The sequence below is a fragment of the Sycon ciliatum genome, chromosome 13 (genome assembly GCF_964019385.1).
Source record: "Sycon ciliatum chromosome 13, ocSycCili1.1, whole genome shotgun sequence".
Taxonomy (NCBI): domain Eukaryota; kingdom Metazoa; phylum Porifera; class Calcarea; order Leucosolenida; family Sycettidae; genus Sycon; species Sycon ciliatum.
In genome coordinates, this window is record NC_088655.1 from 22,852,030 (window position 1) to 22,874,826 (window position 22,797).

The 22,797-nt window shown below is 44.4% G+C and overlaps 2 protein-coding genes across 2 annotated transcripts in view; both read left to right on the forward strand.

Annotated features, from left to right (window-relative positions):
• Window positions 1-5,093, forward strand: part of LOC135829294 (hemicentin-1-like) — a gene marked incomplete in the record, with an annotated part of 59,825 nt that extends 54,732 nt beyond the window's left edge. Inside the window, 4 exon segments of the mRNA XM_065341697.1 lie at window positions 2,214-2,510; window positions 3,070-3,206; window positions 4,169-4,331; window positions 5,080-5,093. Of these exon segments, the coding sequence (XP_065197769.1) occupies window positions 2,214-2,510; window positions 3,070-3,206; window positions 4,169-4,331; window positions 5,080-5,093 (611 nt within the window).
• A 398-nt stretch (window positions 5,094-5,491) lies between these two features.
• LOC135829295 (protein sidekick-2-like) lies at window positions 5,492-22,674 on the forward strand. Its single transcript, XM_065341698.1, has 11 exons — window positions 5,492-5,808; window positions 6,356-6,483; window positions 7,218-7,386; window positions 8,491-8,817; window positions 10,475-10,636; window positions 10,888-11,028; window positions 11,471-11,582; window positions 17,600-17,781; window positions 18,541-18,674; window positions 20,745-20,934; window positions 22,367-22,674. The coding sequence occupies exons 4-11, from the start codon at window positions 8,586-8,588 to the stop codon at window positions 22,672-22,674; spliced, it is 1,461 nt and encodes a 486-aa protein (XP_065197770.1). The 5' UTR covers window positions 5,492-5,808; window positions 6,356-6,483; window positions 7,218-7,386; window positions 8,491-8,585.
• Window positions 22,675-22,797: the final 123 nt, after the last annotated feature.

Below are 22,797 nucleotides of genomic sequence, written 5' to 3' on the forward strand. Positions count from 1 at the left end.
CTTATTCCTCGTATTACTAATAGATTATTGTCCCCACCGTCACCTGTTCACAGGTCTTTGAGTGGATGGATTTTCATTGAGCATCACATTCGTTGAGAACTTGGTAGTTGTGTGCTCCCATGCATCATTACGGTAATAAGCGTATCCTTGTGCTATCTATTTGTTGCAGGTGTGCTGATCTTCAGAAGCTTGCGGAACTGAGTGCTGCTGAACATTTGCATGGCCATGAGCAATGGTGAAGCTTGCTATTGCACTCTCAGCATGTGCTAGTATTATGCTGACTACTGCACTATGTTACTCTCTTACACTACTACATGTATGTAAACGTGCGTGCATCCGCCCACGTATGCATTCGTTTCGTATAATTATTTGTTATCCCTCTTGACTTTACGTGTAAATAGGTGGACGTTTGCATGGCTGTTGGAGTTGCGTGTGTATTGTGTCTCTACTCTTTTCTTGGTGTTTTCTTGGCGTTGTATAAGTTTGTGTGTGTGTGCGCGCGCACAATAATTTGAAAAATCACGGTTCGCGTGAGACTCGGCTGGAAGCCGGGCTTTCCGCATTCCGCATAATTTGAAAACAAATAATTAATCCTTGGCTCTCCATTATTCTCTTTCAATTCTTGGTTTTTTTCTAGGTATTTTCTTGGCGTTGTGTGGGTGTGTACATGTGTGTGTGTGCGTGCACAATACTTTGGCAACACTACATGATTGAGATATTGTATTTTGCAGCGTCTGCGAAGAGACCACTTGATTTGAGGATGGTCTTTGTAGGGTGTTTCATGTAATGAAGTGGCTGCAGTGGCGCCTCAATACTTATTTTTTATCTTGAGAAGTGAATGATGTAAAGGATTAAAGGGAGAGGCCGTTTTCTGGTTAATATTCACTGCTTACAGCAGATCCTATGTCTAATTTCGAACTCTGGATAGGGGATGCCTAATTGTCTGGACGTTATGCAGGGAGTGTTGTCCACATACTCTTTATAGTTGATTTCAAAGTTTAGACTCCGTACAGTTGATTTTGGACCAATGGACTCTATATAGGGGTGAAGCCCATTGACTGGACTCCATACAGGGAGTGATGTCCATCTAAACTTTGAGCTCACAGTTTATTCCAAGTTTGGACTCTGTACAGTGGATTTTGGACCAATGGACTCTATATAGGGGTTGGACATCATATAGGGGCTGGACGCTCTACTGAGTCCAACATATATACAGTCAGAAAGTGTAATAACTAGCCACACAACTGACAAGAGTTTCAAATTGCGAACAAAACGGCGAAACGTACGTCGTATGAAACAATTTGTTTTGTAGTCAACTAGTCCATCACAATGTCATGCATAAGGAGTACTGTAGGAGTTTGGCTTTCGGCTTGTACAATTCGTTTTCGCAAAGCTCCCCCTTTCTTTACTTATCTTTGATATTTATGACCCACCCAGGTTGGGTGGTGTGCTGCTTTGCTGCTTCGAATTGTAGTTAGACCGCTTTGTCAAATATCGTACTGGTGTCGTCATCGTCCAGTAACAATCGACATTCTTTGTTCCGTTGGGACTGTAGCTTTTGCTCGTTTTCGTTGATCTTGCCTTCCCATCTTTGGTCTTTCCATAACATTGAACCTTCCAAGTTGGAAGGCTGTCGGTTAGCTCTACGGAGATGTGTTGAAGCTAGGTGTCAGGACGTCGAATGAATCACTACACTTGTCAGTTTTGTGGCTAGTTATTGCACTTTCTGACTGTATTATAGTATCCAGTTACAGTGATGGAGAGTTACTCTTAACTCGTATCCTTATGTCCTTTTCCTGTCTATATTATTATTATTATTATTAACTGAAAAAGTGTGAAAGCCAAAGACTGCGTACCGTGATGGCTGTGCTGACCCCTGACAAGTCGAGCTATATACAGATAGTGCACGGATTGGTCCTCAGAAGAATATTATTCATAATCTCCAAGGAGCGCAGCGCCTCGGGGATTATGAAAAATATTCTCCTCGGATCCGTGCACTATCCTATATACTGTACAGCCTGAGAATCCTATCTAATACATGTACGGAACAAATCAACATCTTTGCTGGGGTTGACGTTGTTACTGCACGTGATTGTGTACAAGCGTTATTTTTTCCTATTGTGCTGATTGTTCCATCATTATACCGATGAATGCATGGCAGCAGGTGTTGTAAAGTTTTTGATATTTACCATTTTCTGGCTGCCTGGTCACAGCGGTGCCAAAGTATGTGAATTCAACAAGTGGCAATACTGTAGTCTGCAATGAGCATCAACACAATGTCAGCTTGAGTTGCACGTTCCGTGGAATTGAGCGACCCACCATTTCATGGACATCGTTAAATTTCTCCCCCATTTCGGGCATTGTGCAGAATTTTACCACAACTACCGCGCATACATATTCCAGCGTGTTAACGTTCGCTAAAGTGAACCGCTCTGATCAAGGGCCCTATTACTGTGTGGGCAGAAATCCAAATGGAACTGATTCGGCTCTACTTTACCTGCGGGTGCAAAGTAAGCTCCATTTTTTTCCTTTCTCACTTCATTATACATTGGGTGTCTGAACACATAAGTTACGTTATAATGTCCACTAAGACCACCAGTTACTAAACAATCAACTCATGCGATAAAATTGGACGACATTGACCGACGGGACTGACATTCTACAGCTAACTGACTAACGGCTCTCACTCTCGAACCGTTTTCGTTTCTATAAATTTATCCTTGGCTCTCCATCCCAGTCCACACTTCACTTTCACTGCGGCCTAAGGGGTCGTCGCAAAGGTGTTCTGTCGGCCCTGAAACGAACATTGTTTATTTCGTACTCGGACCCCCTCCCCTCCCTCTGAAACGAACACAGCTTGCTATGCTGGACGACGAAAATCGCATTCGCATGTACATGTACACGTACAGGTCGGTTGCCTTGCGATTTTGGCTCGCACCCCCCCCCCCCCAACAAATCATGTTCGTTTCAGGGACGACAACAACTTTGGCAATGATCCCTAACGGATGTGTCGCAACATGTCGATGTGTGAACATGATTTTACAAATTTCAATTCTATCTCTGTTATAGGTCTTCCGAAAATCAAAGCAAAACATGGAGATCAGACGGGCAAAGAGAACAGCTCCCTTTCTCTGGAGGTAACAATTGAGAACATTGGAGATCCACCTGTGCCCACTTCGTCTCAGAACAATGTAACGTGGTCGAAGGTATGCATTAGACCCTCTGCTACTGGTAAAACAAAAATCAGGCAGTATAATTTGTATGGTATCTAAAATGTGCGTGCTTTTTCAGGAAACAATGTCCTCGCATTCCCAACTCGCCACAACCACGCGCTCTCAGCCGAACTATAAAGACAACAGCAAGGACACTTCCGTTGAGAGATAATATTTTTCTACGCCTCTATACTGCTATTTCGCTCCCTGCTGGAGCACAGCAGTAGAGGATGATATTGATGATAACGGAGTGTAAAGGAATGATCACTCTTGGGAATGCACATTTGGACACATGGCGGAAAGCTGTGTCGTAACGTTCGGTTGTTTACAGTGTCCTCGGAGACAAGAATGCAATAACAATAAAGCTTTAAAGTAATTATATTTTCCAGGGCAAGGTTGCATAGTTCAATTGCGCTCCGATAGGAATCAATTAGATTATTATCTACACTTCGCTGATTGAACTGGTGTAGGTCTGATCAGATATCTTCTGAACGTGGTTGTATCCTAGAATGCAAATTATGGTATTGAGCGTCGAGCCTTTTTGAGAAAATATAACCCCTTGGAATTCATATTATGGCGACTGTTTTGCTCTCTGGCTTTACCGGGTGTAAGCGGACGTCGTGAAATCCATTCGGGAATGGACACGAACATTGACACTCCTTTTTACTGCCCAGAACACTGCTGAAAATTTGTTTATGCGATCAAAGTCCACTTTTCCTTGAACAGATCTTTGCACATTTCTAGACTACTAGTTACCGCCAGACCCAGCTTGTTTGACAAGGGCCTAGATCCGCTCCTACTCCCTCGTTCATCTAGAATTTCCCCTGACTTTGTAAACTGATTTGAGTGAAGGGGAAGTTGACTGTCTTGACGCGAATCTTTCATTTTTACTTACTCTAAACCATGCCTTCGGATGTGATTTTCTTCTTGCATACATTGCCTGACTTGAACATAAGAACGGAAACTCAACATGGAACATAACAGCTAGACACTTCTTGTCTTTGGACCGGCTGAATCTGACCTTCAAGAGACTCCACCACTCCGATACAGGAACTTACACGGCTTGCCTCATCAATCCTGCTGGATCTGCCTGCACTGACTTTACTATCCTCTACGAAGGCAAGTTCCTACCGTATCATTCATTCAATGATTGGGTTGTTCGTGTTGAACTTTTTTCTTTATAACTTCTAAAGGCTTTACCCCGCAGCTTTGGAAGCCACGAAGGGCTCAAACAGGATGTATCTATCTTCTTGTGGATATTATTATTATGCTTGTTTGCGTTGCCATCACCAAGCAAAGCTTGCATAGTCTTCACATCAGCCACAATAAGTAAAGAAATGAGGAACGAGCGAGGTCAAAGAGGTGCACACACCCATACAACTTCAGAATAGGCAAAAGGAATAATAAACCAGTTCTAAAAATACACGAAATGCCAACTATTTACATCAATGAAATTAAGCTGGAAACGGATGAATATAGCGATCATAACAGCTAACTGTACATTGTGGCAAAGTGACATAGTACGAGTAGGCATGTCATGCTTGTAAGCTACAGCCGAGAATTACGTAGTTGTTGGCGGCGGCTTGCCGAGCTCAGTAACGCAAAGGCTGCAGAATGTTGAAATGCTCGAGTCTGCCTTGTTCGTTCTGCCAATGCGTCATGCAAGTAATATCTTCTCCCTGAACGCTCGAACCCTTTTTGAAAATTGTCTGTACAATCAAGTGAAAACAGTTTACCCATTTTGTGTAGTTTTCTTGCAGATATCTAAAAAGTTATTTTGCTGAAATATATTGTAAGTGTGAAACAAAGATTTCTCGAATACCGGTAATAGCATAAATAATATCCCATTTCTCGTCTCCACGTGTAGCATTGTATCACTAACGCTTAAACATGTACTTGTAAATGTCAGCTGTGCAAGCTCTACGTCTATGGCACGTGATACTCAAGTAACTTAAAGTTAACTACTTACATCGAACATCTTAGATAGACTATGTTCCTTCACTGAAATTGCATTCAAATTGCATTCATCATCTGCAATATTCCAGAATTCGAAGGTCGTTCACTGATATTGTAAACATTGACTGAAAAATAGTATAAGTTTTGGTACCAGTCCAGTTATTATACGATGGAACTAGAGGCAGTGGCTTGAGAAACTCCAGGGAAGTTATAGAAGAGTACAAATAAGGTGAGATGTGCAGGAAGTATGAAAAACGTAATCTACAAGTATAATCCATCTGAAACTGGACATACTGTAAATTTTCAATTGTATCCGCAGAGCCAGCTCGAATTGTTCGTCATCCAGTCTCGGAACGAGTTAATGAGTACTCCTCTGTATCGTTCCTATGCCAAGTCAGTGGAAACCCGGTTCCAGTAATTCGTTGGTCCTTCAATGGCACTCTTCTCTCACCTCACTCATCTGTCACGATTTCCAATTCGAACTTCAGTAATGCTTCTCTAATACAGCCAGGGAGCGTGGGCATTTCGTCCTTGCTCAAACTGGAGAACGTCACTTACCAGAGCAATCAAGGCACCTACACTTGTCTGGCTAAAAACAGCCATGCGAGTCCAAACGCTTCTGCTGGACTTGAAATTTATAGTAAGTAGTATTGCCAGCACCAAATTTGATATTATTATAATTGTACAGTGTGAAATCTGAACCACTCTCCTTGGCGAAAACACCTACGGTTACTCATCTTCACTCTTTTCTTTATCAACTATATAATAGGAGTGTGCGTGTGTCATGCTGTTGGAGACTAATAACGATAGAGACCGAGCACAAAGACCCCATTAGGTTTTTGTCACCGTTCACGTCAATAAGAATCATTGTGTAGGATACAGGAATGTAATCGAGGTGTGTAATACACTAGTGAGTTAGTATAATGTTGGACCGAACGTAGCTCCAGCAGTAGGCAGTTCTCAGCTTCTCTATGTGTAATACATTGAGTCAAGAGCACTAGTGGATATACTGTTATGCAAAGCCGACAGTGTCAAATTTCTCTGCTGCCATGGAAGTTACCTAGTTATTGATAAAGTACTTCATTGCCTCCAGCAGCTTTTCATTTCTGTCTCGACTTGCATGGTCCCAAGGTATACAGAACCAGCCCAATTTCCTCGTTCTTATAATATGCTGCTTTCTGCTGCAGTCCCTCCTGTTCATCGATCACACCCGCAGAATGTCAGTTCTTCGGAAGGCGGCACAGCTGAATTTTGTTGCAACGTGTACGGCGTCCCAACACCGAATATCACATGGCTCTACAGGGATTACAAACGGGTAAGAAACTACTAAGTCTTATGTAAAATAATGTTGTCAACTACGATTCGGTTCATATAATCTTGTTATAAGTCTACAACGTCTTCCTCACCATCCATAACTTGAAAGCCGATGAACACTCTCTTTTTCTACCTCTCATGATCTCTCTTTATCCGGTATTATTATTATTTTTTATATAACCTCTCTTTATCCGGTATTATTATTAATCTTTATATCCAAGATGCCCCATGGCCAATAAGCAAGATACTTACGATTTCAATCATCCCACAATCATAAGAAATCAGTCTAGAAACTAAGCAAGACAACACATTGCGGAGGGATGTGGTTACGAAGGGGTAACGTGTGAGCTACTACAGGAGCATATGGACGATAGAATGAGGCGACACGCCATTGATGTAAACGCATGCGTGTCGGTAGAAACAAGGGCATCAATACTGACAATTGCTCGACGAAGTTTTGATTAGTATTATTTTTGAGATAGTGGCACGGAAATGGTGATTTTCTGCGACTAGCAGTCACCCGTTTATATATCATCAGCCCGACTCTCAGCTGTACAATACTACATTACATCAATATTAGTGTTGTCTCTCAAATGGACGTGTTTATAACTGTTTGAGGAACTAGAATAACGCAAAGAAGATTAAAATTGTTCCTCATATGTGCTATTCTCAGAGAATTGTATCAGTTGATATTGTATTGCTCCGTTATGTGCCCTATACTCGTTGCCAACACAGTACCCCATCGAGGTACCTCTTTCCGGAGAGCGAAACAAAACGTTGAGATTTAGCAACCTTACCTACAGTTATCGAGGTCAGGTTCGTTGCCTAGCTGATAACCGCGACAGTATCACTCCAAGTCTTGGCGGAAGAACATACAGCCAGCCAGCCACTCTGGATGTGTACGGTTAGTGAGTTTTTCATGAACTGGCAATGTTAATAAGTTATATAATATTCTTTTTAAGGAATCTCGTTCCTCGGTCATTGTGAGCAGAGGAAGTATTTTAAAATTTATAATTTTAGTTTTGGCAATCAGGTTGTACACAAAGGAACCTTCAGCCCAATCTGTGTTACAGTTTAGAAACGTAAATCCTCAGATCACTCCTTATAAACTCTGCCTGGTGTGCTGATGTTCCGTCCAGTCCAAGGATTTTGCCCATCCTAAGATGGGCAAAATAGCTAATGCCCATCCTAGGGTGGGCACGGACATGGCCCGTTTTCGGATCGATCGACTTGAGAACAGCCAATAAACGCACGTTCCATGAAAGTACGTGTTAAATTTACATGAGCGAAAACGAAAAAAACCCACTTCCACTTGAAAAATGGCCCGTACACGGGATCTCCCTCTATTGAACCCACTCTGATCCAAAGATCGGCACCCCCCCTTCCGCCCACCCTTCCTAAGATGGGCAACTGCCCATCTTAGGATTGGCAGAATCGACAGATGGGCCGAAACACAAACAAGTCTCACCGGTTCTGAAAAACGAATTTAATATTGAGATGATGAAAGATTGTGCGTGATTGAAAAGAGGGCATACAACATCGTCGATTCGAAGAAAGTTGGATGGTGGATTTAGGGTGCGTTGAACACGAATGTGGTTACACACCGGCGAAGATATCGTACTCTGATATTGAGGTCCACTGCCTACGACCATAGCATATCCAAGATCCTAGTACAATATCTTACCAACCCTAGGCAACAGAAATGTGTTTGCACCGTCAAATGTAGTTGAGTAGCTTGTGCAGCAATGCATAGCTAACTCGTTACAGTACAGATTCGCGAACGATATAATGGTCAGTCCAATTGGGCTAACCCACCCATTCCACAATACTCTGCAAATTTCCGAGCCATTCCATTATATACAACGTTTCGGCCATTGGCCTTCTTCAGGTAGTCAATGATGTCCCTAAGGCTGCAAACGGTATGGTCATTGATAGTATTGTTCTTTGAAACTTCCTGTTACCCTATTTTGTTATCTGGCTAACGTTGCATTCTGTTCTTGTAAACCAGTTGCACCACGCATTGTTGCTGGACCAAACAATGTAACGATACTTGAGGAATATGACACAAACCTCACCTGCGTGTCATATGGACACCCAACTCCAATGATATACTGGATGCATAATGGGTTGGCAGTCTCTGACTGGACCATGGGCTTGTCAAATGTCTCCACTGCATCAAGGCCAAGCATTTACTTCAGTGTATTGACAATCTCCAACGTCACGTTTGCTGATCGTGGCACGTACACTTGCGTTAGTGACGTCAACACCACGGGGTACATTGTCAGTAGCAAGCTGATTTCAACTACCTCAACATCCGCTGAAGTTTCTGTACTGGGTAAGCGATGTTGAGGACGTGGGTAATCAGAACGCTCATCTTCAAGAGGGTGAGAAACCCAAAATTTCATTCAAAGCAAATGGGCCTGACTTTCTGGTTCGGACCACTTGGCAGTTGGTCTGATTTATCCACCACTCACCGGTTAAATGGCTGCATTTGCACCTTGATCGTTGCGGTTCATGGCATTGCTGTGGATGCAGAAAACGTGGCCTGCTCGAGGCTTAAACGGCACGGGATTTGTTTGGTCAAATAGGATGAATTTTGTCATTAACGCTAGAAAAGTCTCATTACATTTTGCAGTTTGAGACAGAGTAAAATTCGAACATACCAGGCCACATTTCTTACCATAACAGCACTGTGTAATTCGCAACAAATTCAAAGGGGAAGATTTTTAGCCCTTGGTGGATTGTGCTGGCAAAATTTCTGGTATATTTTGTCTAGATATAATGTCCTGCCATAAAAGAACTTCTGAGACCAGGTGTTGGACATAACCTTACCATGGTGGCGAAAGACTAATGCACCAGGCATATCAATGGATGCTACAGGAAATCACCTGGTGAATGTTCTCTCTTATAAGCCGTACTGTCATAGTGCCAGAGTGGTTGCAATGTTGCAATGTGCAGCAAGATTGCGAGGGTACAGTATAGCACCATCATTGCCATAATTCCAGCATCATGTATAATGTAGCATAATCACTGGCATAGTTTGGGCATATAAATGGAAAGGATAATTCAGCAAATTGTGGAGCATTATCCGCCAAGGATAAGATTTCTTGGAGACGGCATTCCTTTCAATCCCGACTGTGTATGTTTAACTGCCTCATAATGCCGATCCTTTTATACAATTGCGGATTGTGGACTCTGTCCAAATTGCTGAACGACAAACTGGACAAATGGCAACGGAGGAAGCTACGCGTACTGCTGCAGATTGTCTACCCGCAACGCATCGCCAATAAAAACTTATACACAGAAACGAAACAATCTCCAGTTAGTGCCACATGCCGGCGACGCAGGCTGCTGTGGTTTGGCCATGTGGTGCGAGAGGGTCCGGAATCCGCCTCGTTCCAAGCACTGGAGCTATCAATCAACACAAACGACATAAAAAAAACCGTGGCCGTCCGCCATCGCGGTGGATAGATACGATTCGGCACGACCTGAAGGCAGGGGATTTCTCCGTGGAGAGCGCTCTCCAAGCTGCAGGAGATAGACTAACTTGGCTTGACTCTGTTGACAGATGCGTCGACTCTGCTCCTGTCTAACAGGTTCAGGGAAGATGCGAGCTGTGTTTATTATTATTATTATCCGCCAAGGGGTAAAGATGTGGGCTTCCAGAGATCGAACCCAATTTGGTATCGCTTGCTAAAATCATAAAATAAATGACGATTGGATGTCAGGAACCTGCTAGGCGCTTTGGTCAACACAGTGGCTGGAGGAAGTCAATGTGCGTTCTAGAGTGCTGTTAAATGAACGAAATTCGTCCCCAGTTAAATTAATGGTCATATCCCAGACCTGGACCGTCGCATAACTGCATACAAATCTGTAATGCTTCTCTTCTCTCTGGAGTTCTCCCACGATCTTTCATAGCTAAAGGACTATCGAGAGTTGTGTATCGATAACGATCAATGTGACCTGCAATTTTGAATTTATGTTCTCTGCAGTTCCCCCACGTGCTATCGTACTTGCAAGAACATCGAAAGTTGTGTACCCGATGACAATCAATGTGACCTGCAGCTTTAGCGGGAATCCAGCGCCAAACATCACTATCACTGCTCCGGGGCTGACTGATCTCCAAGTGACCGCTATGAGTACATCATTCATTGGTGAGATTCTGTCGAGACCCTACGAGCTGTTTACCGCTATCCTATTGCTGTTGGCAATCACGAACCTATTTCTTTCCTTCGCAAAGGTTAACATCAGGACACATAAAATAATATTTCCGGCCTGGTGTTCATAGCTGGCGATTGGTTCAATTTCCTTAACTTCTATTATTAATTTCGACTGAGATACTCATGCAACATTGCTGGGGGTACCAGTTTGCTAAGCATGATCTGGATTTGTCTGTGCTTTACAGGGGAACTCGGCGATCGACTACCCCTCCGCACAACCACATTGATCGTCTCCCCATCCAACATAGTGAACAACGGAACTTACACCTGCACTGCTAACTCAATGTCTGGCAAGCTAGATCATTCCCTAGACGTAATTGTCCAGTGTAAGTCAGCATAGTGTTCTAAGAGACCGTCTGACAACAGGAAATTAAATAAGTGCTCCAGAAATCTCTTCGAGCCACAGGTGCTCGCATTATGCTTCCCCATTCGGCACGAAAAGGGGTGATTTTCACCATCCTAGCCAATGTACAAGATCTGCCTTCACTGAAGAGAGTTTTATACTGGAAAAAGCTGTATGAAGGAAATGAGTACCAACTGTTGTGTCGCGTGCTGATGATGTGCTGTGGCAAGGTGTCCACGTTGGCTGGAGAGAGATAAATCAATTGTTCTATAAAACTAACGATTGGACATAAACCGTTTGTCTGTCTCCTATTGAGCTAATGCATAGGCCATCTGTGTAAACTGAGGGATTCTGTGCTCTCGACCACCTTCTTGTTTTGCTGTATCCCTGCAATGTGCCTCTTTTTGCACTTCATTTGTGTACAGGGGTACCAGACGCACCTGGTGTGTTATGGGTGTTGCTTATCGGTGAAAAGATCGTCATATCTTTGTTTGCGGCAACTCCCAACAATGCCCCTCTCACATCCTACACAGTTAAGTAAGCCTGTTAACCCTTTGTAATGTGAGAGTCTTTCATATTGAGTTTGCCTGGCGGCAATGTGCTCATCGATCAAGGCTCAAATTGAATGCCGTTGAACTTAAGATAACCGACGTCTGTATTACACTCCTTTGATAGATATTACTCTTTAGCTCCATAAACAACAAAATGCAAACCACTAAAGCCTTTTCGTGAACAGGGCTGTTCCATTGCACAATATTACCCCGATATGTCCTGTAGGACTATCATCAGCATGCGGTACCCTAAACGAATTAGCAATGACACTCTGTACAAGCGCTGCGGAGCTGTCCCCATCAGCAAGATGATCACAAAGCAGCGCTACAGTCTCGCTGGCCATATCTTTCGTTTGGCTCCAACTGCTCCTCCACAGTTGGCAGTGGATATTTATCTTCACTTGGCCAACGACGAGTGCACTGGACGCTTCAGGGGTCGACCTCGGACGACTTTGGTAACGGTCTTGCAGACGGAACTGTCATTATGGCATGGACTTACCCTCCACCAGCCGCTAGATGCTGACGCAGTCCGCACAATGGCAGCGGACCGACAGGCATGGCGTGGAGCCCGCCCCACCTAGCAGGACTGATTCTCGTGATCCACGTGATTCCGCCAGACATGTTGTATGCATATTCTATTTTATTTTATACTTTGGATGAAGTTTTCCATTAGTCCTATTGGTATTGTTGCTAACGGCTTTTGTTGACGTCACTTCTGTCATTTCATTGTATCATTGTATCGTATTGCTCTTCAGACATCAATCCTGAATGGCATAAGCGAAAGTAGCACCTCCGCCACCTACGCGGACATGCTTTTAATAATAATAATAATAATAATAATGGTTCATAAATATGGTGGTAAAGACACACCTGGCAATATGGCGGTAAACACACGCCTGCCCACACACGCTCTCTAGGCTGCAAAGTTCTGGCACAGAGCTCTCCTTCTCACCACCACCACCATCAGTTCGCGCCTGGCGCCTGGTCGATGCATGGCTGGCGGTATCCGGCATAGCAGGCTGGTACATCAAGTAGCGCATGGCACATAGATGATGACACAGCAACGACATAGCTCGATTGCGACGTACGTTTCGTCCCCGCTGGACTCATCAGGCAATCTTCTTCTTGGATGTCTTCATACGGAGCTTGACTCGGGAGAATGAAATTGAAGACACCACTGCAGCTGTACTTATGGTTCATAAATATGGTGGTAAAGACACACCTGGCAATATGGCGGTAAACACACGCCTGCCCACACACGCTCTCTAGGCTGCAAAGTTCTGGCACAGAGCTCTCCTTCTCACCACCACCACCATCAGTTCGCGCCTGGCGCCTGGTCGATGCATGGCTGGCGGTATCCGGCATAGCAGGCTGGTACATCAAGTAGCGCATGGCACATAGTAATAATAATAATAATATGTCCTGCTGTCGGACGTGTGTTCATCAACACGTACCAAAGCGACATCCCACTTCTCCTGGACGGTGGTGAAGTGATCCAGTCGAGAGAGGGCACTTGTCAAGGCGACCCATTAGCTATGGCCTTTTACGCTTAGGCCTTGATTCCCCTCGTTCGGCATCTGCAGGAGGTCTGCCCCTCTACGGGACCAGTGTGGTACGCCGATGATGACGCTGCTGTAGACAAGGTGCCGGCGTTGCAGTCGTACTGGCAGGTGATATCCGATGTCAGTCCAAATTATGGGTACTATCCTAACCCGAAAAAGACCGTTCTCCTGGCAAAGCCCAATCTAGCTCTTCGTAATTCTTTGTTGCCATCTTCAATGGGTCCGTCAAATAGTAGTAATAGTTTTTTTCATTTGACCCGACGAGACCATACGACGCTTGCAGATCACAGCATGAACAGTTCACCAGCCACACTCCACGAAAGCAAGTAGTAGTACTCCTGACAAGTCTTGTTTCGTTTCATAGAGATATAACAGGGAACTCATCAGAGGAGAAGCAGTTGTTGAATGAAGGGGGTTAGCTGAATAATGCTATTTTATAGAGAAGATACCGGCGCAAGGTGTAAACACTCAGCTAACTCATATGTGACATATCAATACAAAAAGGAATAGTGGAGAAAGAAGGTGTTCTGAACCCTACCAGACGCACAACTATCACAAGTGCTAATCAATCACATAGAAAAAAGGAGAAGTGCAGTAACACAGAAATAGGTTGCGCTAGTTTACACGTCACAAAGAGTACTGAGGTGGTGACAAAGATATGTGAAAAGTAGACGCCAAGTGAAAGCCAACAAATCATCACGTACGTCTAACGTCACATCTGAAGATTGCTAACTGCACAAGACAAATACTTCACAAACCTCGATAAGTGAAATTCAGCCAACGGTAGGTGCGTCTACTTTTCACCTATCTTTGTCACCACCTCAGTACTCTTTGTGACGTGTAAACTAGCGCAACCTATTTCTGTGTGCCTCTCCTTCTCAATGTGATTGATTAGCACTTGTGATAATTGTGCATCTGTTAGGGTTCAGAACACCTTCATGCACTATTACTTTTGTGTTGATATGTAACATAATTATGAGTGAGTTGAGTGTTTACACATTGCGCCGGTATCTTCCCTATAAAATAGCATTATTCAGCTAAACCCCTTCATTCAACAACTGCTTCTCCTCTGATGAGTTCCCCGTTATATCTCTATGGAACGAAACAAGACTTGTGAGACTACTTGCTTTCGTGGAGAGTGGCTGGTGAACTGTTCGTGCTGTGATCTGCAAGCGTCGTGTAGTCTCGTCGGGTCAAATGAAAAAGCTATTACTACTATTTGAAGGACCTATTGAAGATGGCAACAAAGAATTATGACTTCTCCTGGACCAGGAAACCTGCCATTGACCAGAGAAAGGATTTGATCTGCTGCTTGGAATATAGCGTTAGACGCCAACCCTGCAGTCAAGATCTAGATGGATACGTCGCCTCAGCAGCCCACAGTTCTATGTCACACCCAGCAGCCTTACTTACTTTCACCTACCGTTGGCCGAATTTCATTTATCGAGGTTTGTGAAGTATTTGTCTTGTGCAGCTAGCAATCTTCAGATGTGACGTTAGACGTCCGTGATGATTTGTTGGCTTTCACTTGGCGTCTACCTTTCACCTATCTTTGTCACCACCTCAGTACTCTTTGTGACGTGTAAACTAGCAAAACCTATTTCTGTGTACTTCTCCTTTTTTCTATGTGATTGATTAGCACTTGTGATAGTTGTGCGTCTGGTAGGGTTCAGAACACCTTCTTTCTCCACTATTCCTTTTTGTATTGATATGTCACATATGAGTTAGTTGAGTGTTTACACCTTACGCCGGTATCTTCTCTATAAAATAGCATTGTTCAGCTAAACCCTTTCATTCAACAACTGCTTCTCCTCTCATGAGTTCCCCGTTATATCTCTATGGAACGAAACAAGATTTGTCAGGAGTACTAATACTTGCGTCCGTGGAGTGTGGCTGGTGAACTGTTCGTGCTGTGATCTGCAAGCGTCGTGTGATCTCGTTGGGTCAAATGAAAACAACCTATTAATAGCTCTTCGTGCCGAGGAGGCTTTTGCCGAGACTGGTGTTTCGGTTCGCACAGACGGTGTTCGATATCTTGGAGGAGCCGTCGGCACTCAAAAATTGTGTGATAATTTGTTTTTGAGTGTGTGGTGAATTGAGCTGGCCTCATTCAGCGCTTGTCCACTGTTGCCATGATGCAGCCCCAGGCTGCTTATCACCTGTTCATCTCTTCCCTTCAGTCAAGGTGGACCTTCCTCCAGAAAGTTATTGATGCCGACCCCCAATTGTTTGGGCCCCTGGAGACAGTCATTGTCCAGAGTCTTCTCCCCGCTTTAACGGATCACACTCTGGCTGTTGAGGGTGATCTCAGGAAATTGTTGTCCCTTCCCGTGAAGTCGGGTGGTTTGGCAGTCGGCATATCCGGTCAGCGAGAGGAAGCAGAGCATCACCTGTGCCGTGTGTCAACTGAGCCGATGGTCCGCTCTGTGCTATCTCGTGTGTGGTCCTGCTGCAGTCATTTCATCCTGCAGGACTCTTGCTTCTGCGGCGCGCACAGAGCGTCGTGCTCTGCAGCAATCCATTCTCACCAGCATCAAGCCCTCTCTGCTGGACAAGCAGCGACTTCTGGTCTAGGTTGCGGGCGATGGTGGCGTATCAACCTGGCTAGGTACCCCGCCCACGGTCTTAACCGCAAGCAGCATTTTCAACAAAAATGACTTTGTGCCTGCGCAATGGTTTGCCTCTGAGTAGTGTGCCTTCATCGTACGTCTGTGGCCGTGACATGACGACTCATCATTCATTCATGTGCCCCAGGGTGGGGTATCTCACTCAGCGCCATAACCAGTTGCGGGACCTCTTTGCCGCACACAGGCCAGGGAGGTCCGGGGGAACTGCTGGGGCAGGGGTTGCTGTGACGCCCGGCATGAAGGGGATTGGGGAATTTCCCCAGCTCCTGAACGAGGTGACTGGACCACTGCCACGAAAGGGCTGCCTAACATTAACAATGGGGGCTCTTTGCTTCGTGCTTCGTTACTTTTTGGAGGACGACATGATGTCGACCAGCTCCCCCCCCCCCCCACCCTCTTGAAACCTGCTGGCCGCCTCGTGGCCATGCACATCCGCCACCACCAACCATTCTTGTCTAGCGTACAGCAACGACGCACCTCTTCTGAGCCTCTTAGAGAGACTCCGGCCACCCTTCAGCTTCCGCAGGTCCGGCCTGGTTCTCTTGAGTTGACGTTGCAGCTGCTCATTCAGGCCGTGCTCCACTTCATAAGATCTTGTCTTCCACTTTCGCGCTGACAAGGAGATAGAGGATCTTCGTGACTTCTTATATTTTTGGAATTTTTTGGTTTTCTCTTCCGGCGGGAGTCGTCCGACGAGTCAGACGAATCTGATGACGAGGACGATGACGAAGATGCTGACGAAGACGACGACGATACAGAAACATTACGACGTTTACGCTTGGACGAGGACGACTCGTTTCCCCGTTCCAGCTGTCCCTCGAGGAGCCTGATTCTCAGGGCGCTCTCTTCGTTTTTTCGCCTCAAACTTCTCCCTCTTTGCATTGAGCTCCACGCTTAGCTTCGCTGCCCAGGGGGCCTTGGATTTTCTCCTTGGAGGTACCAGCTGCGCTGCCGAGGGGCCTTGGATTTCCTTGGAGGCATACCGGAAAGGCAGGTACGACTGAACGTATGATGAAATCAAGGGAGTCCAGAAAAAAGGCAACCAGCTTGCAAAGCAAGAAACAAAAGATGAGGAACTGCGGCGTACCAGTACGCCCAAAATTGTCGGACCTCGGTTCCAGACCTGTCCGTTCGAAAAGAACAACATTTCTTGTTTATTTCGTAAAACTCAGCCAACAAGAAATGAATACGAATACAGCAATCCTAACAGCTGACCGGGCACATAGTGGCAAAGCGACATAACACGAGCATACAAGATAGTACAATTCTACTCATGAGCTACAGCCGAGAACCACGTAGTCGAAAACAAAACAACATAGATAAGCCATTTTCACATGCACAGCCTGTGACAATTTGCAAAAAAGGTTTGAACTTTCAGGAAAAGGCATTGCTGGCATGACACATTGGCAGGACGAACAAGGCAAACTTCAACACTCTGCAGCTGTTGCGTTGCCGGTGTTGGGGTGGCAGTTCCGTTATTGAGGCCGTGCACGTCATCAAGCTCGGCTAGCCGCCGCCAACTAGTCAGCACAACCTCGGCCGCGAGCATTATATACATTGATGTTCATCGAAAACATGCTTAAAGAAATGCTCCAGGAAGCGTAGCTGATGGATTCGTAACTGCCACACCCAGTACGCAAAGCCTAGTTAACAGCTTGAACAGTGAACGTGTCAGTTGCGCTCGACCACACCTCATTTCTATGAAATCATGATGGTATGGCGATATTGATCTAATGCACTACGTTGGATTAATATAAGCCACACTAAGAAGTGACAACCTGCATGTGTGCTGTGTGTACGCATATTCCTTTAAGGTATGGGAACGTAGATTGTCTTGGTCAGATAATGGAGAACTCCACTGATCTTCCTCCATCGACCAACACAATTTTCATCGATGTGGAGCCAAGTCAAATCTACACTGTCCAATTGCGTGCATCAAATGCGATTGGCGCTGGGAACTACACACTCCCGACACAGATCTTGACCCATGATAAGTGTAAGTTTTGATCTGTTTCTGAGCAACAATTTATTTACTTCCGAAGACCACCTTGAAGATTATGGTGTTTTTGCTACCTACTTGAAGTATTTCGCTAGCCTACTGGCGTAATGCGTGCCTCGCAAAGTAGGTCAGTACGAACATGAGGGATTGGTGTGCCCAAAGTGTGCGAGCATTTCATATTTAATTTTGTATCCAGCAACAGCATACCAGCGTTGGCCACCTGTGTGTATAGGCAAACTTTGCATAATTTAACTACCGGTAGCTTTGTCGCAGATGCACCACGCTCACGACCACTGCTGTGCACGGACGGTGTGTGGGTTCAACCACTGCTACATCAAAGCGTACCCCCATTGTCATTCCATTGAAGACGATGGGGAGTAAACACTGCTTTGACAGCTTCACAATTCCGTATGTGTGCCCATGCAGAATCACATCAGGTCTCTAGGCTAACTCCTGTCGTTTTCACAAACATGTTTAGCCATCCTTGTTTAAACACTCCAGCACTCCACAGTGCGCAGTTGAGGAGCTCTACACGGTCGAAACAGCTGCCTGGAGGATATGCCACATCTACCCAAGAACGAAATTCCTTGCTATGGAGTATGGAGTTGTGAATGTGGGCCAGGAGCGCAGTGTCGAGTGGTGGAGTGTTTTACATTTTCAAATGGCCAAGTTCTTCGTGGCTTCTACGCGATCCATTTTACTTTGAAAAACTGTCATTATCATAATCATCTGGACCTATTCCCATTTTTTACACAGCTCCCAGTGGTTCTCCGGAGAATGTATCGGTCCAGGCACTCAGCCCTTACAGTGCGAATGTCTCATGGATGCCTATTCCATGTATGGAGCAGAATGGCAACATCAGCGGATATGACGTCGAGTATAACATAACGGTACGTGACTTTAATGCACGAGTTGAGTGAAATAGACAAAAGTAATAAAAACGTACACGAGGCCTTTATGGCCGAAACAGCTTGCTGTCTAAAGCATTGGGTAAAACATACTTCGAAGTATATGTATAATCATGTACAGAACAGAACAACCAGGACAATCAAGGCTTGTTTGCTGCGACTTGAAGTTTCTTGCTCTCGCAATCATCAGGCAACAAGCCTTGATTGTCCTGGTTGTTCTGGTCTGTATTACGCTCTGCCTCCGCCATGGTGTTGAGCACTGTCAGCACACCCTCCGGTGCATACTCATGTAGGAACAAGGCCGGTCTAGGAAGCTCAAGGTAGAGTGCTCAATGTACGAATGTACCGAGCAGTATATACACAACAGAGGCGAAAGACTGTGCTAGTTGTAAATTCAAGTTTCCCTCATTTCAGCGATCATCAGACAGCAGCATTCCCGCGCATGTGTGTGTAGAATTAGAATTCCTCTGCGTCATCGAAATTGTCGCAGTTTGACTTTTGATATAAAACGGGGTGTATACCCACGAGCAGTCGTACCACAGGTAAGGAATCGGACATAGACAATAGTCATCAGTATAGGGTGACGGCAAAGCTCTAGTCATCAGTATAGGGTGACGGCAAAGCTCTATCATATATATATATAAATTTTTCTGTTGTTGGAAGCTGAAAATTATGAACTAGACGCAATGTCTTCGCTGATGTCGCTGAGATGGTACTTTCGACTCGCTCAGATCAGTCAGGCGTTGCAGCCTGCACATTTCTCCCGCCTATAGCCATTCACTCACAAACACATCGCTGTTTTACCTGAGCTGGGGTGAGAATGACTGCGTGGAACAAACAGCAGCGCTTGGAGAAACATCGAGGGGTCAGCAAACTTATGCATGCAAGAGCGATACAAATTATCGCTTTTGCATTCATGCAAGGAATGCTGAGACACTCAGTACCTGCAAGGGCCATGTAGACTCCACGTGTACACTGCTGACTGTAGTGCTAGTGATGCCCCTGCAGGTACTGAGTCTGTACCAGCAATGCTGAAAAAGAGGGCGCGCTCGACGTGAGAGTCCACTTACCTGCCTGAGCAGTGACCACACAGCTAAAATGAACGGGCACCCCAAGTTCATTTCAAGACCGAGGTGATTCCGCCGACGGTAATCAACCGACCTCGCAACGATCGTGTATTCCTACTGCGTTGGTGGTGAAGTAGAAATCATCCAGAGCTTGCAGACGACAAGAATAGGAGCTCTTATCCTGTGGAGAAAGTCAAAGGGCCTGGAAAATTTGCGGAACGATATTTTTTTCGTCCATTGACATCAGCGAAGACAAGGCCTTCATCTCCGTGTGAAACCCTCAGTCCAACTGTCCCGGAACGTTACTCTAGACTTCAGGCTATCATACTGTGTAATAATCTTTGTATGGTTTAGCTTATGCAATTGTCAATAACAAGTGACAAGTCACTAGTCAAACTAGTCTAAAATCACTTTAGTTCTACGTAATGTCTTCATAGCTAAAATATAATGATCCTCTTGATCCAAAAGGGGGCTTTTGTCATTTTTGAGCATTTTTTTAGTTATCTATATCATAGCATTGCTTTATCCCAGCAGATCGCTCTGTGAAACCCTAGGTCGAAAAGATCTTTCACAGATCTACGAGTGTTTCAATAAGTGAATTACAGTAAAACCTGTGACTAACAACCACCTCTAGGGGCGAGATAAAGCGGTCTTTAGTGGCAGGTGGTCCTTAGTTAGAGGTTTGCACCGCACCGCATAATATGAATGTGTGACCATCCGTGCCTGGCGAAGTGGTCTGTAGTACCAGGCTGGTCGCTAGTCACGGTGGTCTTTAGTTGCAGGTTTTACTGTAGTACCAGGCTGGTCGCTAGTCACGGTGGTCTTTAGTTACAGGTTTTACTGTATACATCACTTTTATGCGGAATACTCAACTTCCAAATGCATTTTTCTCAATATAATACTGTGGGAATCGACATAAGCAACCTATTCAGACCTAGCAGCTCAAATATCCTATACCTGAATACAATTTGTATTGTTCTTTCAGGTGGACATTGATGATAAAAGATATGTTGACACCTATCATGGTATTCAGGCTGTCCAATCAGGCTCCGAGCTGTCAACCATCATATCAGGTCTGAATGCCTTCTTTACTTACAACTTTCGTGTTCGAGGCAGAACTGTTGCTGGATATGGTCCGTACAGCCCTTCCATCAGTGCTAGAACGCTGACTTCAGGTGATCTTTCAGAGAATTGTTCTTTTTTTTAATTGTGACATTTCGTGCTTTGCTACATAAGATTCTTGATCCTTGAAGGGTGGTGGCGTTCATACGGATGCGGAAAACCCGGCCTCTAGCCGAGTCTGACGCGAACCGTGATTTCCATAAGATAACTGATGCTGATCCTGGTCAAAGTTTCTTGGACAGAAGAGACAAGGTAATCCATTTTTGCCATTAGGGCATCTCGCGTCAATAACATGTGAGATATAGATTTCGAGACAACGTTTCAATCAACCGATTCTAATTAGGAATATAAACAAAAATTTGTGGTAATGCTCCATCCTTGTGGTGTTGAGCACTCTAGGCAATCTGGGAACTCTCGCTATTGTAATAAAGAACATAAAATATAATTTTAATATAGCTATGAATAGGATGAAGGCCGCAGACATCACGCAACTACGTTACTTGTTTGACATGTATTACTGTGTATTTTATAACAAAAATATTATTGAAAACCCAGAATCGAATTTGTCGTTCCTATCATCAGTGGGAAAAACGGAACTAAGGATACAACCAAAGAAACTGAAGTTAAATACTGTAAATAGAAAGGTGTTAGAAATAACATCAAGATACAAGTGCAATAAAACCACTAGAGGAAACGCAAAAAAGTTGCACTGAAGTTGTATTCGTAGGTTGACACTTCGTTCAGTGCCTTCTCGCCTTTGGTTATGTAATCTTGTTACCTTTTTTGCGTTTCCTCTAGTGGTTTTATTGCACTTGTATCTTGATGTTATTTCTTACACCTTTCTATTTACAGTACTTAACTTCAGTTTCTTTGGTTGTATCCTTAGTTCCGTTTTTTCCCACTGATGATAGGAAAGAGAAAATCGATTCTGGGTTTTCAATAATATTTTTGTTATAAAATACACAGTAATACATGTCAAACAAGTAACGTAGTTGCGTGATGTCTGCGGCCTTCATCCTATTCATAGCTATATTAAAATTATTATCTCCATGTAGATTATTTATAAAATATAATATAATTATAACCTGTCTCTTACTCTGTATGTAAACATGGTAAAAATTCACCTAGGGTTCCCAGTAAAAAGGCAACGCCTGTTGGGACTCCCCTAGTAAAATAATAAAATCTACTACTACTACTACTACTACTACTACTACTACTACTACTACTACTACTACTACTACTACTACTACTACTACTACTACTACTACTACTACTACTACTACTACTACTACTACTACTACTACTACTACTACTACTACTACTACTACTACTGTGCCAATGGTGTGTGTTTTGAATGCGCAACTTGCTTTACTTACTGCGTTTATTTCATAAATAGCGTATGTTATTCCATAAGGCGAACAAGGCTTTCATGTGTGAATGACTCCTCATGTTCTCTGCACTGTGCGCTCTCTCCATTGTGTCCAGTTGAACCACAGTACCTTAACACCTCATCCGGTTTTGTTGTAACCTGCAATGCACACCAAGAGGTCATTCTAAGCTGCAGCTTCCGTGCCGGTTTGAGGCCAGTGATTACGTGGGCACGGGAGGACACCAGTGCATCAATGGGAGGCGTAATGACTAAGCAAATCGCCAGCTCGTCAAACTTGACGCACACCGGCACATTGACGTTTGTCCGCGTTGAAAGGACTGATGAGGACAACTACACATGTACAGCTACCAATGCGAATGGCACGGATGCCGTGGCTCTGTATGTACGAGTTCAAGGTAGGTAAAGACGGAAAATTTAGAGAATTGTTTACACGTGTAGCTTCACGAGGCGTCGGTATGAATGTTTTAGAGTATCCTTTTCTGCTTCCTCTCTGAACCGGTGGTGTTCGCACAAGAACTGATTTTTT

What these genes read in the sequence shown, in the direction of transcription:
- LOC135829295 (XM_065341698.1), top strand. Translation starts at nt 8,586, where the DNA reads ATGATATACTGGATGCATAATGGGTTGGCAGTCTCTGACTGGACCATG. An exon ending in TATGAGTACATCATTCATTG is followed by an intron (nt 10,637 to 10,887) that starts GTGAGATTCTGT and finishes TGTGCTTTACAG; the next exon opens with GGGAACTCGGCGATCGACTA. An exon ending in CCTAGACGTAATTGTCCAGT is followed by an intron (nt 11,029 to 11,470) that starts GTAAGTCAGCAT and finishes ATTTGTGTACAG; the next exon opens with GGGTACCAGACGCACCTGGT.